General features: G+C 26.7%; 1 protein-coding gene across 1 annotated transcript; it reads right to left on the minus strand.

The window, feature by feature from the left end:
- Positions 1-18,298: 18,298 nt before the first annotated feature.
- On the minus strand, positions 18,299-19,291 carry K444DRAFT_496522 (HET-domain-containing protein; the record flags this gene model as incomplete). The annotated part of the gene is made up of 1 exon (XM_024873281.1): positions 18,299-19,291. A coding segment is annotated over one exon (993 nt), but the record flags the coding sequence as incomplete, so codon positions are not given.

The following is a 19,291-nucleotide window of genomic DNA, read 5'->3' on the forward strand; positions in this document are numbered from 1 at the left end:
TTAAAGACTAATAAAATATAAGTAATCTAGTACTTTTTATATATATTATTTATACTTTACTAGGTTCTCTAAATAAATGAGAATATTATTAAAATATACTATATAAAAGTTATCTAGATATTTGAAAAGTATATTATTTATATAGTATTAATATATAGCCGGGCTATTTATAAGGCCTTCCTAGAAAATATTATATTTATATATTCTATAATAGATATAGAATATTATTAGCTCCTGAAAGTCCGGGTCTATAGCTATATAATAGAAAGCTTAGTAAATATCTAATTTAGTATAGATCTTGGCCTTAGATAATTAATTTAAAGTTTTATTAATAAGAGAAAAGAAATATTAATTCTTTTGGATAATATTATTTAGATAGCAGAAATTAATATAGAAATATAAACCTCTATTTGCTTTCTTTATAAAAAGAACTAGTAAAATAAAGGGAGTCTAACTAGCTTTAATAAAGCCCTTAGCTAGATTATCTTATAAGAAATACTTAATTTCTAGAAGCTCTTAAATAGACTATTACTAGAGGAATTAATATCTAATATTCTCGGTTTCTTTTAGGCCTTTAATCTGAATCTTATAATTATATAATCTATAGAGAAGAAGAGTATTAGATTTCTTTTTAGAGAAAATAGAGATATATTTCTTGAGTTTTGGGAGTAATATTTTCTATAGCTACTAAAGCTCTATTTTTCCCGGTTATTAATTCTCTAGGCCAGAAATAGCTTCTTTTTTCCGAGCTTTAAACTTCTTATTAATCTTATAAATAGAGATTTAACTAATAATATTATTTTCTCTCTTGGCTATATAATTAAATACTATAGAGATAAGAATAGCTAGATCTAATATTTGCTTTTTATTAAGGACTTCTTTCTATTTCTTTAGCTTTTACTTGGGTATTATATCTTAATTAGGCTATAGAAGCTCCTTTTCTATAGTCTTATATAATTCCCTCTAATTAGTCCGGAAAAAGAAAAACTATTCTAGAATAAAAGGTTTCCAGAAATAGCTTATAATAGAATCTTATTAATTAGTATTCTTTTAATACTTCTTATTAGGTTACTTCTCTAGCTATTACTATAAAGTACTAATAATATAACCGAATTATATAGATTTAGGCTTATTCTTTGGCTATATAAGCCTATATCTTCTATAGTTAACTAGAATATTAATATATATTACCTATTTCCTATTAAGGATAATATTATAATTTCTAAGGTTCAGAATAATTATAGGTATATTAATACTTTATTTATTAATTAGAAGTAAGACTTCTATATATTTCTTAGTAGACTCAGCTAGCTTTCTATTAAAACCGCATATAATATAGGGTAAGGAAAGAAGTTATAGTTCTATTCCTAAGAATTACTCTATAAGCTAAATAAGCTTTATATTAATAAAAGTATAACTATTAGCTCTAGTATTAATAAGGAAAGAAGACTTAATTCCTAATTTATTTATACTAATAATATAGGGTATTATAAGAGTATTTCCTTCTATTAAATAAGTCAAGTTAATCTTTACTAAATCCATATTATAAGCCCCTAAAATAGAGACTTTTTTTTAGGGGTACTCGTTTCCTGGTTCTATACCAGAATTAGAGCTCAAATCCTCTAAATACTTCGTTTAAATAGTATATTCCGGTGAAATAGGAACTAAGCCTGGCTTAATTCTAGAAAGAGCTACCTTGGTTTCCTTACTATATAAAAGCAGATAGTATCTAATATAATAGCCGAACTCGTTATAGTTATAGTATTTAATAGTTAAGAGATTCTCGGTTTTTATAGGATATTACTTATGTTTATAAGAGAGTATATACTTAATAAGAGTAGTTAATATAGGCTCCTTGGGCTCCTTCTTAGGAGTATATTTCTTAGGAGTATACGGGAATATAGTACTAGAAGTAAACTTGGCTAGGATAGCTCTTGCCTTCTTATATTCCTTAGTTTTCTTATATATAGCCTTAATTTACTAATTATTAGTAGTATAGTATTAAGTAAAGCAAGTAGTATTAATAAATAAATTATTATAGTATATATATACTAACTCCTAGAGCTTTAGTAAGAGCTTCTTATTTAGTTTATACTTAATATCTTAAAAACTAATACTGCCTTCTATAGATAGTTATAAGAAGAAAGTATAGAACTCCTGAAATACTTAACTAGAGTATATTTAAAGCTTACCAAAGTTATAGCAAGTATTCTATATCTTATTAGGGTTAGAGTATAGCTTCTTTAGATAGGAGTAGAACTCTAAGAGCTAATAGTACTAATTTGGACTATTTTTATTTATATAAGAGTTAGTTAGGGCAAGAGTATTACTAGTAAGTCTACTAGAAATATAAATAATCTTAAGATTCTCTAAGAAATATGAGTTAGTATTTCCTTATAGCTTATTCTTAATCTGAACTAGCCAGTTATTAAAGATAGTATAATCTCTAGTAAAGAGAGTTGGATCTGGGAGCTTAGTAACTCTAATATCTCTAAAGGAAGTATAAAATATAGGGGATCCTGGATAGGAATAAGCAGGAGATAGTTCGGAATTCTTTTAAGAGGGGTTCGGAGTAGTTAGAGCAGGTAGAGTAGAAGTAGTTAGAGCTACTATAAGCCAATCTACTATAGCTATATAGTATTTGACTTTGTCCTCAAGCTTAGTATTATAGAACTTGGTATTCTCGAAAATAGCTTTATTATAACTATAGGTATTCTTATATAAAATAGCTCTTTAGATATTTTCCCGGTAGCTCTTTATAATAATATTAATATTTAAGAGTAAGGTATTAGGTTCCTTAGCCCATTTATATAACTCTCCGGTAGTAATATAGTTATTAGTCTCTAGAAGCTTTATAATAAAAGCAGAGAGTTCTATTTCTATAGACTTGTCTATAAATTCTTCAGGAATACTAATGGGATATTTAGTTCGGGAAAGGCCGCTAATGGAATAACCTAAACTAGTAGGAGCTTTACTAGAAGCCTTAGCAGAAGTCAATATAGTTCCTAGTTATATAGTATTCTGGGAAATTAACCTATTATACTTTTCCTCTATTATATCTTCCCTAGTAGTCTTATTACCGGTATATATATAGGGCTTATAAGGTTATAAGGTAGGGCTTAGGAGTAGTAGTTAGGTTACTATCCTATAGGTACCTATTACTCTAGGACTTGGTTAAAGAATAGCCTTTATTTAAGGTTCTTTGATTTTTCGGGTTTTCGGAAGGATTTCTAATATACTACTAGTATATATTTATAAAGATATAAATACCTAATTTCTCTAAGGGTTCTAAAGCTTTTCGCTTTTATTATTCTAGAGTCTATTATTCGAGTTTCTGAGATTCTATTATCTTAGTAGTACCTATATTTCTAATAGTTCTGAATTAGTTTATTTGAAATTCTCTATAGAATTAAAGGAAGTAAGCTTTAAATACTATTACGGGTATAATATTCTGGGCTTGGAAAGCAAGATAAAAGGTCTCTTATAAAGATAATTCAAAGCTAAAGAAGGGAAAACTAGAATATAGGAGGCTGCGAGAGAGTATATATACCCTATAGTATACTAGTCCTAAAGGGGCTAGTCTTCTAAATATCTCTAGTATATTCCAAGTATATTTCCCTAGTAAGGCGGCCGCATTACGTGTGCCTAGGAGGCATCTGGTATCTGGCAAGGTATCTCAGATACCGGGCATCTGGGAATTATAATACCTATAGTATTTTTTCTTAATTTTACTAAACTAGATATATCTAATAATATTATTAATAATAATAATAAAAATAATAAATATAATTTTACTAATTTTTCTGACTTTTTTAAATTCTTTTTCTTTTCTTTATTTAGTATTTTTTTCTTTCTCTAGAAACTTTTCTAGATTATCTATATAATTTCTTATTTCCGATTTTTTTTATAATTTTTTTTTCTAATTCTGGTTTACTATTTTACTTAAATTTAAGAATATTTCCTTTTTTAAGTATTTTTCCCGAACTTAGAAATAAGCTTTTTTACTAAAACTAAAACTATTTCTATTCCGGTCTTTATTATAACTAAAAATAATATATAAATTAATAATATAACTTTATTTCTAAGTATTAAAGTCTATTTCTAACTAAGATCTAACTTATATTATCTTAATATAATATTTCTTATTTTATTTCTTCTATCTTTTTTCTTTTTATAATTAGCCTCTATTTTTATTATTCTTATATATTATACTAGTAACTATATCTTATAGCTAACCTATATTTAAATTACTAGATATATTAGAAATTAATATAAGATATTATAATAGCCTTTTTTTCTCCTAACTTACTAAGCTAATAATCCGCCTTATAAATATTCCTTAGAACTTTATAAAAGTATTACCTTAATTATAAAGTTTCTATTTTTCCTATATTACTTATTATAAAATATATAAGAGGAAAACTATAATAAGATAAAAACCTATATAAAATATACTAGAATATAAAACATAACTTAATAATAAAATAATAAATTAAAAGTATAAATAGTAAAATATAAATAGTATATAGTATATAAAAGCTTAATTAATTAAATACTTATAAGGAATTATTCTCTAGGACTATAGAAAAACCAGCTTTCTTATATAATTTCCGCAAGTCATATTATAAGGCACGTAATAGCAGAATAATATATAAGTAGTTAAGGTAAGTAAGCTATAGAGTAATACTTACAAGTATAACTAATTCCAAGAATTAATTCTAATAAGAGACTAATTAATACCCCTTCCAAAGCTAGGAGTATCTCTCTATATATTTCCTAGTACTTAGCCAGGTATATAAAGCCTTTTACTTAATTAGGAAATCCTATATAATCTATATAATTCCGATTATAAGCTATATCCAAAATAGGAAACTAGATCTATAATATCTAATACCTGTCTATATACTATTATATATACCTATTATATTAATCCCTTCTCTGGGCCCTTATTTCTAAGAGGCCTGGGAAAACTATAAATAGCTTTATAAATATTTTCCTAAAACTTTCCTAGTTACTAGCTTTTCCCAAAAACTTCCTATAATTACCCTATTATTATACTAGGTAATAGAGTTAAGGATATAGTTTACTAACTCTTTCTAGCTAGTTTATAAATTACCTCTAGCGATTTTCCCTTATAAAGGTAATATAAATATAATATATACTATTAGATATAAAGCTTATCTAATCTCCTAATTAGTTTATAAATCCTAATTTAGCCTCTATTTATAAATAAATTATTACTTTATAGGCCTAAGAGCTTGGAAAAGTTAATCCGATCTTCTAGTTTATTTATAAATCCCTTTTTTAGAATTTTCTGGATATTCCTGGTATAAAGCCGGTTCCGAATTTATAATTACTATTCGGAGAAAGGGTATTATAAAAAGGCCTTCCTTTTCCTACTAACTAATCTTCCTTTTCTTTAACTATAATACCATATCTAGCTTCTTCTTATCCCTTGCCTTTCTTCTTTAAGCCTTCTTTAAGTTCCTTTAAGCTTTTTTAAACCTTATTTAAGCTTTATTTAAGTTTCTTTCTAATTTTCTCTTTTATTTCTTTATTTATTAAAATAAATACTTCTTTTAGTATTTATTAGCCTATTATTACTTATTTGGCTAATATTCCTATATCCTTAATTCGCCCTTACTATCTTTAATATTCCAAGAATATTACCAAGTTTCCCGACCTTACTTATATTAAGAGTAATAATTACTTAGTATATAATTACTATTATTCTAAGAATAAGAAGTATAATTCTATAAGTTATAAATTTCTTCTTTTATTTCTTATTCTAATATTATCTAAAGTTCCTCAAATATATATAATATAATTAAACTGCCTTTTTTAAGCTATTAATATATATAAGTATTTTTCTTATCTTTTATCTAAAAGGAAAAAGGCTATTACTATTCTTCTTTTATATTAAACTATATATACTTTTTATATTAAAGCTATTATTTAAGGCTAATGAATTCCTCTAATAATTCAAGAAATAGATTAAGTAATTCTTATTAGCTTAATATAAGTATAAAGTACTCTTAATAATATAATTAATATTCTTTAGTATTAAGTAAGCTTACTTCTTCCTTATTTCTTACTAATAACTAATAGCTTTATAGGCTAATTTACTATCTGTTTCTCGAGAGAATTCTAATAAGAATAATAATAAGAATAGTAGAAAGTAGTTATAAAAATAGGGTATTTATAAGATATAAAAATTAGAGTTTTTAATAATTTTCATATGGTTTTTCTAAGAATAAATATATGATTTTTTAATAGTTTCCTAATAAAAGTATTTATCTTTTATATTTCTATTTAACTAATAATATTATAATATTACTCTTTTCCAAATATTCTTATAATTCTTGAGTTATATTCTCTAGATTACTTAGTAATTCCTATATATTATTTACTAATAAGTAGTTCTTCTAATAAATAAGATACTTTCTTTCTTTTTTGCCCTTCTTATAGGCTATAATAAATTCTATCTTAAATTCCTCTTTATCCTTAATCTCGATTAGCTCTGGTTTTACTATAGTACTAGCTTGCAAGTATTATAGTTTTAAGAAAGAAATATAGAAAATATTATAGATCTAATATAATAGTAATAATTTTAAGTAATATATCTATTTATATATTTCTATAACTTCCAGAACTTTAAAAAAGTCGAGATATCTATCTACTAGCTTTATACTAGATTATAGCTATTAAATATTCTTTATATAAAATATAACTTTATTATATATCTTAAACTTCTTATTAATATATTTCTTATTATAGTACTTTTTCTATATATTTATTACTTCTTACTATTATTTCTCTAGTATCTCCTATTTTACTTGAATTCTTTATACTCTTTCCTATATTACCGGTATTCTTTCTTCTAAAATATTATCCTTAATATATAGTTTAATACTAGAATAGAATTCATATAAGATATAAAATAGAGATATTCCTATTATTAAATATATAAAGTTATTATATATGAATTCTATAAGAGTAAGCTTTACTATCTAGTTATTTTACTAGTAGCTAATATAGTACCTTAAATATTATTCTAGAATTTAGTTTAGATTCTTTATTTATCTATTAGTTTATAGGTAGAATACTATACTTAGCTATTATTAAACCTTTAAGTAGAAGTATAGACTTAATTAGAACTTGCTTATAAAAACAGATCCTCTATTAGAGGTTATATCTATAGGTATACCGAAGTTTTTAATAATATAGTATATAAATAGCTTTACTAGCTCAGGAGCCGAGATCTCTTTAATAGTCGGAATATATTATACTATTTTCGTATATTTATTAATAATAATAAGTATAGAATTATATACTTTATTATAAAACCTAAAAAAAGGCAGTCCTATAATAAAATCTATAGTAATTTCTTACTATGGCTTAGAAAGAAGAGGAAATAAACTAAGTATACTATATAGTAGATATCTCTTTACCTTAGTCTATTAATATATAGGATAAGTTCTAATATAGTTTTTTATATTTTTTCTTATATTTTACTAGAAGTATTTTCTCTAGAGAATCTCTAGTATCTTACTAGTATTAAAATACTTACTTATAGGATTATTATAGTTAGCTTATAGTAATTCTTTTTTAAAAGCCGGCTTATTTGGTATATAAATAGCGCCCTAATATCTTAATAACCCAGATATATTAAATTCCTAAGTTTTAATAACTCTAGTAAAGGTTCTCTTTAAGAACTATTTATACTACCGGTATTATACTAATAGATTAAGCCTTTAGTATTATAATAGTAGTTTAAGTAATATCTTTCTGCTTTCCTTATATACTATTTCGAACCCAGCTACTTATATAGCTAGAATCCGTAGTATATACTATTTATAACTAGCTATACTAGTAATAGGCTCAAGTAATAATATCTCTAGTACTACTCTATTACTAAAATAGACTTCCTCTTCGGAATTCCTTAGTATCTCGCTAATTAAGGAGTACCTATCTCCTTTTCTTTAGGTCTTATATTATAGTATTATAAGAATAGTATGGCATTTTATTACTACTATTTATAGGATTCTTTATTCTATATTCTATAGCTTATTATAAAGTATAGGTAATAAAGTATCTTTATTTATATTTACTATAAAGTCTGGCTTCCTTAATAGCCTATTAGTAGAATTACTATATTCTGGCTAGTATTTTAAGATAAAGTTAAAGATAGCTAGCTTCTTTACCTATCTTATCTATTAACTATTTAGTTTTCTCTTAGTTATAAAGTATTTCAAGTTATTATAATCTGTTTTAATAATAATAGTATACCGGGTATATATTAGGTAATATTACTAAGTATAGAATACTAGAATAATAGCCAAGAGTTTAGAGTTATATATCTTATACTTATTCTTAATTATAGTTATCTTTTTTAAATAGAAAGTAATAGGGTATTACCTGGCTTCTGCCCCCTTACTAAAGAACTAGGAAATTATACCTATAACTATAAATCCTGAAGTATTCGTTTTTATATAAATCTTTAAGGCTAAATTAAAATAATAAAGGATTAGTACTATTATAAATATAATTTATAGCTCCTTAAAAGCCTTATTTGCCTTATTTATCTAGCTAAACTAATATAGTAGTTTTCTATTAATTTTTAGTAAATTAGTTAATTCTTTTATTACTCTAGAATATCTATAGATAAACCTCTAGTAAAAGTTAGTAAAACCTAGAAATACTTAGACTTCTCGGATATTATTCTTTAGGGCCGGCTATTTCCTAATAGCTATAACCCGGCTAGCCTCTATTTCTATATTATCTGAACTAATTATAAATTCCAGGAACTCTATTCTTTCTATATTAAACTCGTATTTTACTAAGTTTATAAAGAGCTAGTATTACTATAACTACTCGAGTATATATTAGACTATTATTATATACTATTCTGGGTTTTCTAAATAAATTAAAATATTATCTAGATAGATTATATAAATAATATTTATAAGGCCTACTAATATATAATTAATATATGCCTGAAATATTACTGGAATATTAGATAATCTAAAGAATATAATATAGTACTTAAAATATCTATAATATATTCGGAATATTATCTTTTACTTATTATCCTCCCGTATTTATAACTAATAGTAAGTATTCTTTAAGTCTAGCTTTATATATATCTTTGCTCTATAAAGCCTATTTATTATCTTACTAATAAGTAATAATAGTATTTGGTTCTTAATAGTAATCCTATTTAGATTCTAGTAATTAATATATAGATATAGGCTATTTCTTTTCTTTAAAACAAATATAATTAAGGTACTAGCTAGGCTAGTAAAATAACGGATTTACTTCTTTTCTAAGCTAGTATTAAGATATTCCCGAAGGACTTTAAGCTTCCTTTCTAATAAAGTATATATAGAACTATATAGTAATTAGGATCCTGGTTCTAGATCTATATAATACTCTATTATATAGTAGTCGGATAGTATATTTATAGCCTTTATAGAGAATATTTAGAGAAGGTCCTAATACTTTCTAGAAAATATAGCTATTCCGTTTATAGTAATAGTAATAATCCTTTAGCTATTTATTATAGGATAGGTAGTTAATAGAAAAATATATGCCTTATACTTTATTACTTTAGTAAACTTCCTAGTATTTAGAACTTTAATTTTCTATAGTTAAATCTGGTATCTCTATATTATTTCCCTAAAGGAAATTAGGGAATTAATCTAGTAAAGCTATAGGAATCTAAATATTATATTAATATGATTTAGATTAAAATTATATAATATAAAGTATATATTAGCCTTTCTTTAGTTCTCTAGTATATTCTCGATAGTAATTCCAAGAATATAATTTTTATATAAATAAATCTTTCTTTTTTCTAGTAAGGATAAGGGAGTTACCCTTAATATTAATAAAATACCTATATCTAAGGCTAACTTTCTCTTTATATAATTAGCCTTTATACCCGAGTTAACTAATATTCTAACTTTTTATCTATTTTTCCTTATCTTAATAGTAATCTTAATTACTATTCTCGTTTTAGAAGCCTTGCTTTCTATAGTATAAATAAGTATAACTATTACGGAATATATTCGTTTTCTGGCTTCTTTAGTTCTAGATACTTATATATCTTATAGCTAGATTTATTATAGTTATAGTAAGTCGGTTTTCCCCGATTTAGGCAGGTAGTAATATAATAACCCTTTTTCTAGTAGGTAAAGCAAGTTATATCCAGTCTTATAGATCCTAATATAGATACTATATTAGATCCTATTATTATACTTTTGCTATTCCGGTTATATGAATCTTATAATAGGAATATATTTCTTTTCTATTTCCTTTTATTATTTCCTCTTTCCTTTTTCTAATTTCCTTTCTTTTATTAATCTATTAGCTTATTATTATATTCCCATTAAGCAGACTAGTTTAAGTTATTCTCGACTCTTATAGCTATAGAAATAAGCTTTTCTTTTTCTTATAGAATATTTCCTTAGTAATTAATCTTGTCCCGAATTTCCTATCTTAAGCTACTAAATAAGTTATCCTGCTCTTATAGCAAATCCGTATATCCCAAGTTATCTAATAAGCTATCTAAGTAGAATATAAAGCTTTAGATACTCTAATCTGGCTACTATTTTATATCCTTAAACTTGGCAAGGATATTATTACTATAATTCTCCGGATCTAAGATAGAATTCTTTATAAACTTAATAAAGATCTCCTAATCCGTAATATTAATACCTACTAATTACTTCCTATACTTCCAGATATTCCTGGCTATATTCTTAAAGCAGGAAATATAATATATAATCTTTACTATATCTATAGCCTAGGTAATCTTATTATCTTTATACTATTTTAACTTTGCCTAGTAGAAGAAATCCTGGGCTTCCTTAATACTTTTTCCCTTATAAGTTAGTAATTCTCGGGTTTTTAGAGCCCTATAAACCAAATATACTACTAGTAATATAATAGGTTCTATAATAGATATCCGAATATTCTTAAGATAACGAATCTGAGTTTCCAAATTCTCTAGATTCTTTCTCTATTATATCTCTGCTTCTAACTTAGTAATATAATAATAAGCCACCGCTAGCTTCTTTATTATTATTATCTTACTAGCTAGTTCTGGGAATATCTGAGTTCTATTTCCTTCTCCTAATTAGGCAGTAGCTAGAGTAGCTAACTAGGCGCTCCCCTGGATACCCGACTAGGTCGCCCTAGTAATAGTAGAGGTGCTTTTTCTGGTTAATACTCTAGCCATTAGTAGTTTTGTCTATTAATGGCTTGACTACCTTATAATAAACTACTTTCCGAAGATTAGATTAATTAGAATATAAGGCATATAATAGCAGGATAATATATAAGTAGTTAAGGTAAGTAAGCTACGGAGTAATGCTTGCAAGTATAACTAATTCCAAGAATTAATTCTAATAAGAAACTAATTAATACCTCTTCTAAAACTAGAAGCGTCTCCCTATATATTTCCTAGTACTTAGCCAGATATGCAAAGCCCTTTACTTAATTAGGAAATCCTATATAATCTATATAATTCCGATTACAAGCTATACCCAAAATAGGAAACTAGATCTATAATATCTAATACCTGTCTATATGCTATTACATATGCCTATTATATATATATAAAAGACTATAGCTTTTGCTATATCCGTTTAGCTACTACTAGATATGCCCTAATTAGAAGCGGAAAAACGATTATTCCGGAGGAATACTAAAACCTAAATCTGTATTTATATATAAATAAATTAAATAAATTATTAATTATACTATAACTACTATACTAGAAGATACTATATTTAATTCTACTAATAAAGGAATTCTTTAGCTAAATGAGGATCTAATATATAAGCAAGGGAATATATTTAAGCCCATATAATTACCTAATTGGGATTAGGAAATTACCTTACTAGAGAATACTTCTCCCGATAATTCCATTATATTATTTACTATATATTATATACCAGAAATCATTGATTTAATAGTTGAGAAAACGAATTAGTATTTGCGAGAACCTTAAGATAATTCCTGCCCTTATATACGAGCAAATAACTAGTACCCAACCTACTCTAGAAAGATTTATCTCTACTTAGTTATTCGGATATATATAACCTTATATATATATAACGAGATCTCCGATTACTGGAATATAAAGGACTTTACTTCTAATTACCCAATTACAAGCTATATAAGCAGGAACTACTTCCAGGAGTTATATATATATATGAGAATATATAGAGAGAATATTAAAGGACTATATACTAAGATAAGTAAAATAGACGGTTTCTTACCTTAATATTGGCTAATATATAGTATTTTAGGTCGAGCCCTTAAGTATATATATTCAAGAGGTTAATTTGGGTATTTGGAAACCTGAACGGGACTTGGTAATTAATAAGATAATTATATAATTTGAAGGTTAATTCAAAGAAATAACTACTATTCCAAATAAGCCTATACCTATAGGATATAAGGTCTGGGGGGCAGCCCAAAGAGGGTTCTTACTCGTATGGAACTAGTATATTCCTGGTCAAAAAAATAGGCCTATAGGAGTATGTACTCTACGAGAGCTTGGTAGGATAATTAAGGCTAGAAATGGGGGAAATAAGATATAAGTAGTAGTCCTGCACCTGATTTAAAGGTTACTAAAGCCTCCTAAGAGATCTGGCTACTACGTTTATCTCAATAATCTTTTTATTTCTACCCGCTTTATCTAATATGCTCGCTTCCAGGGAGTTGCAATTACTAGGACTTGCAGGACTACTAGTGGGATTATTAAGGAGCTTCTTGACCTTCAGAAATTAGACAAAAAGAATATAATCCCTTAGGGAGAGACCTATTCTATATATATGCCTAATAGAGAGGTATATTACGTTAGGTGAAAAGATTAAGCCTTTATTTTAATAATGTCTTTCTTTATATCAGGTAATGAGCGAGTTAAGAGGCTAAGGAAGAGGCCTAAGGAGACTTCTTCTAAGGCAAAGACTATACGAAAGCCCTTTGGTAAAGAGCCTATTAAAGTACTCTCGATTTCTATAATTGCGGATAGATATAATTATTATATGGGGGCTATAGACGAGTTTAATTACTTAACTATCCAGAATACTAGCTTACGGTATATAAGACGAGGGGGGTACCAAGTATTTGAGTACTAGCTACTTTATATAATTCTAATTAATTACTATTTACTTGCTTTATATAGCGATATTCCAGAGCCTAGATAAGTAAGCTTTAGAAGCTAGTAAGACTTTAGAAGGCAGTTAATTAGTACTCTTATAGCTAAATCCAGAGCTAGTAAGGTTTGTCTAAAGAGAAGAATATTATATATTAGCTAGGGAGCTAGTAATATGCCTCCTAGAGTATATAAGCAAGTAAAGCTTAGTAAAAAAAGAGAGGTATATTTGCTATTAGGAGCTCCGGTTTATAGATCGGCCTAAAAAACGAGTTATACTAGCTCAAATCGCATTAAATCAAGGCAGGGAAAGTATAAGGCATGATTCTATATATGAGTACAAGTAATGCAATATATATCTATATAAAGATTATGGTTATTTTAATATATTTTATAGATTAAGGTAGAATTAATGCTTTTAATAAGGGAATCCAGCCCTTTAATTAGCTAGAATTAAGCGAAAACTAGTATATACGGGCCAGGGCGCACCTGGCGGTAGCTAAACGGATATTCTAGTTCTAGTAAACGGAACTAGATATACTAATATTATCTACTAGTTCTCTATTAAATATAAGAGAGTTACTAGAAGTATTCTAGCTTTAGAACTTTATAGTATGGCTTATAACTTTAATATAGGTATTTTAGTTAAATCTATAATTAATAAAGTACTAGAAATGAAATTATTACTAGTAATTTATATAGATTCGAAGTTATTATACGAATACCTTATTAAATTAGAAACTATTTAAGAAAAGTATCTAATAATTAATATAATATATTTTTACTAGATATATAAATAATAAGAGATTATAGAAGTTAAATGAATTAAGAAAGAATTAAATTCTGCTAATTTTATAACGAAATTAAAGCTAATAAATACTCTCAAATATCTAATTAATATAAATACTATATAATTAGATATAGAGGAATAGGTTAAGTATAAATAAGACAGAAAATAGATATATAAAATGAGAGAATATTATAAAAGGAAAAGTTATATATAAAAGGCTATAGCTTTTGGTATATAACTAAAACATTAGAAGTAATATAAATATATAAAGTATTTAGGAAATCTGGTATTAGGCCGGATTAGGGAATTTATATATAATTAAAGAAAGATATTATTTTTTGCGTTTTTAGAAAGTTTCTAGTATTAGTATAACTATTTCTTTAGAAATTATATATATAATTACGAGATACGGGATATGGGATATAGGTAATAGGATATAGATAATAGAATATAAGATATGAGATATAGTTATATAATCTCATATCCTATTAATAACTTAACTAGTAAACTAGACTTCTTTAGGCTTAGTAGATTTAGGAATTATATATTAATATTATAATACTATAATCTTTACTTCTAGATAATAATAACTTTACTAACTAATATAACTAGTATTTTTATATTAATATAATAGTACTATATATTATTAGTAAACTAATACTTATTTAAATAATATTTTAAATATAATTTCAATATTTATTAAAGTTATAATTAAATTATAAATCGAAAATTATTCGATTATATATTATATTATATCTAAAATATATAAAATATATAATAAACTCGAAAATTTTAAAAGAAATTTAAAATAAGTATTTTTTTAAATTCTTTTTATATTATTAATAATATTATACTAATCTTTAATAAAATAAAGCATTTATAAATATAATAAATAAGAATATAACTAAACTTCGAAAATACTATTCTAAAATAAGTATTTTAGATAATAAAAATAAAGCTTTATATTTAGTTCTTATTCTTAATTCTCGAATTAAATAAGAAGAATTAACTAGTATTAGCTTATTTAATAATATATTTTCGGATATATATTATAAATTAAAACCCGATTATAATATATAAATAATTTCTTTAATTATTTTTTTAAATAAATTAATAACTAATTTTATATTTAGAAATAAATATAATTATAATTTATTTTATATATTATATAATACTAGTTATATAGTATTATTATATATAACTTAGTATATAGCTAGTACTTTTAGCCGGATATATAGTTTTTAGTTTAATTTAAGCTCTTTATTACTACTATAATATTACCTTATTATAATATATAATAGTAATATAATAATTATAATTAAGATTAGCCTTATAATATAATACGAATTACTATAGTAATAAAGTAATATTTCTCTTATTCTTATAAAAAGAGCTTTCTGCTATATATATTCTTACTAGTAGAATTGTCTGATTTCTTACTTTTCTAAGTTTTTACTTAGCTAGTATTTCTTTATATTAGAATATAAGGTATATATAATAATTATAATTAGGAAGTTATTAAGACTAGATGTAATATAAATAAGAAATATAATAGAGAAAGAGGTAATATATAAATAGGAGATATATTTTGAGATATATATTATTATAGCCTATTTATAGAGCTCTTAAAAGTAAAATATAAGCTTTTAAGAAAGAAAAACGCTCTATACTAGTAAACTTCTTATAAATAGCCTAGAATAGCTATATTATAATAAGAATATTATCTTTTGAGTTTAAATAAGGGAACTTGTTATATAGTACTACTATATGTGACTTAGTATATAGCTAGTACTTTTAGCCGGGTATATAGCCTTTAGCTTAATTCAAGCTCTTTATTACTATTATAATATTACCTTATTATAATATTATACTAGATCTAATTCTTTGGATATTAATATAGCCGATTCTAATAAAAATAACTTAGATATATATATTACTAATAAGTTTTCTAATATAAAAAACGAATTAGTAACTTATTTAAAAGAAAAGAAAAAGAATAGAAATATAAATAAAACTTACTTAAATTTTATTAAATAATTACCCGATATTTCCTTAATATTTTTTAATAGATTAATACTAATATATATATAGATTAAGCTATTAGATTATTAGAAGTCTAATACTACTAGATTTCCTGTTTTAGCTTTAATAACTAGGAAATATTTAGGAATTCCGGCTTCCTTAGCTACTAGTAAGAGGTTCTTTTTTTAAGGCGCTTTTATTATATCTAAATTACGAAATAGACTTAATAAAAGTACTTTTAAAAAGATATCTTGTTTAAAGAGCTGAAATATATTTAAAGATAAATTAGAAGAAGCTAAAAAAGAAGAGAAAAAGAAGGCAAATTAGGTTTTAAAAGAGAATAATTAGTTTATTATTATAGAAAAGAAGTAATTAGTTAGTTCTTAGCTTAATTTGGATTTTTTTTATTATAATATTATTAGTTAATTATAATATTATTTAATAACTAATAAGTAAAAGTAAAAAGAAAAGTAAAAAAAGTCAAGAAACTCTATTATTATATAATTAATTAAGTATTAATTAAATTAATCAAGATTAATTAATCTAATCTAATTAAAAAATCTGAATTATATTAATAATAATCTAATTATATGAATTAATTAATTAATTTAATTAATCTAATTAATTCTTTAATATACTAAGACTACTAAAATACCGAGCTTTAGAAGCGAGCTTAATTTGAACTATAGCTTGGAACCTTAGCTAAAACTAACCCCTTTGGCTAAAACCACGTCTATATTAACTATATAATACCAGCCGCTACAAATAATGTATAAAATAAATAATAATTCTCTAATTATAAAACAAATTCAAAATTTATTAAATAATATTAATTAAATTATTAGGTATATTAGACTAAAGAATTTATATTACTATTCTTTTAAATCTTTAAATTATTATTAGCTATTTATATTTTAATTATAACTATTATTATATACTTATATATTCTTTACTTTTCTTATAAAAACAAAAAATTCTTAATTTACTAATTAATAAAATATTAAAATATTATATTTATAAAATTATTTTAAGTATTTTAAATCAACTTTATAATTATACTTATATATAGCTGGCGATTAATATTATATATAAGTAATATTATTACTTTATTTCTATTTCGAATATATAAGAACTTTTTAATAAGTTTTGCTTTCCCGAACCGAGAAAGCAAAGCCTGTTATTACGTCGCTCTTATACCCGCCCTAAGAGTTAATCTTATGTCCGCTTACTGCACTGTCTCTAATATTCGTTACGGGAACGCTTTCGCTTGTAAACCTAGTCAGGGAAATAACGAAGTCCTTCAAAGGAGATAATTAATATCTTAGTTCCGAGGCCTATTGAAACTACCAGTAGGTCTTGGATCTGATTAGGTATATACTACTACTAAGTGAGGCGAAGGATAAATCCAATCCACTATACTATATATATGACGACTCTATTAAGATGGGCGGGTGGCCACTAGCCAATACTTTGTTATATGTTTTTGATTTTGATCTTGGTACAGGATCTCTACGAGTACGGGTATTAGCGAGCGTGCCCACGCTTTCTCTTTTCCCACAACCTATTAAAATCTCCGCTCTCACCCTCTAACAGTGTTCATGACGACGTTATAGGACTTGTATTTTTTCCCCCGGGTTGGATTACGGCCTCGAATATTGTCCAACTAAAGTATGTAGTTTCCTTTTTACAGATCGTCCTAGAAGCCAAAGCATCTGTGTCCTTCTGATCCATTGCATTGATATTTAAATCGGATCAATGCTTATTCCTATTTTCAAAACGAAGACTTCCCGACGGAAGATTATGTCCTTCTTCACACTAGCGTGGATGGTGAGTGTAGTGTTCTGATTTGTTGAGTTTCTTGGAGGAGGAAGAGGCATAGAATGACGCGAGAAAAGTTCTGTAGTTTTCACTTCCTTCTCCAACAGCTGCTGCAAAGGTTTCTCTCCTTGAGTTCCCACGATTTTCAATAAGCCTTTATCGCCGCTGCTTGTCAATGCAAAAAGTACGACAGGCTCATGATCCCATTGACTGTTATGGAATTTGAACGCTGCCATTTCCCCCCTGCCTAATCCCTGCGGCATTTTTAAGGTGTGTGTTTTCCAATTGAAGTGGAACTGTCTTGGTGCCACTTCTGCGATATCGAAACCATAGGTGCTCATCGATTCGGAATCGACCATACATGTCTTGTAAGAAGACCATGTTGCTTTCAGAGGATGGTTCTTGACAATATAGATTGTTCTTAGTTGGGCACGAGACGGCCGGCAAGATGCCAATTCACCGGGCGCCCTCATATAGACTGAGGGTATCCCAGTAGCTATCAATGGAATTCCGAGTAAACCAGAAAGGTCATTGTCATAATGACACTCCAGGATCGCAACCGGCGGCTTACCAGCGGTAAGATCAATCTCGATGCGTAGGCCTTTGTTCGTCATGGCGTATGGCTGTCTCTCAGCGGTACTCGGAAGAGGAATGATATTTCCCGATTTTCCGAACTTCCCCGGGCTATCGGCCAAAGGACCTGAGAACCAGGAGTCTTCAGCGGGGTCTTCTTTACTCCACTCCCATGCGAAGATCGATTGGTCGTCTGATTCTCTTAATATCTCCTCCTGTAATCGAATGAAAGCTTTCTTTCCCTCCCCATAGAGAAGAGGCATATTCACGTTGAAGATTCCTAGTAGAGAATAAGCCACATCCTCTACACGTGTCGTTTGCCTGTCCGCAGCCCAGGACATCCTATTTGCTATGCTGGTAGATTGCATGTAACTCGGGTCTTTAACAACATCTTCAGGAATATTTGTCCTTGACGAAACGAGTCCGGACAAATTCGTACGATCTCCAAGAAACTTCCAGTCGATCCCAAAGAATCTCAATTTCGACGGAGCTAAAAGTTCTTGGAGCGTCCACCCTCTTGTGAACCACTTACTGCTAGTGAAGTCTGCCTGATAAGCATCACAAAGGCCGCGTACATCGTCGAGATAGGCGTAACAGACATCGGAGCCTTGGTACCACGCATACATAGAGTTGATAGCCTCCGACAGCTCGGCGCTGCTGCTCTTGTCGATGCAACACGTGTCCACCCAGACATATCCGAGATCTTCTTTCTTAGCTTGCAAACATGTATACACGATCTTCAAGAGCCCCGGACCAGTGCGCTTGACGGCTGTCGGTTCCCAGTTCTGGCTATCAAACGCGTTGAGGTCTTGAAATGTGACTTCCTTGCTTCCCCAGCGGTGCGAGAGAATTGCATATTTTGGGATTGCCGAGCCGAAGAATTCTTCCAGCTTCTTGGTATGCACGTTTAAAAGTCGCAT

The sequence above is a fragment of the Hyaloscypha bicolor genome (assembly GCF_002865645.1).
Source record: "Hyaloscypha bicolor E unplaced genomic scaffold K444scaffold_16, whole genome shotgun sequence".
Lineage (NCBI taxonomy): Eukaryota > Fungi > Ascomycota > Leotiomycetes > Helotiales > Hyaloscyphaceae > Hyaloscypha > Hyaloscypha bicolor.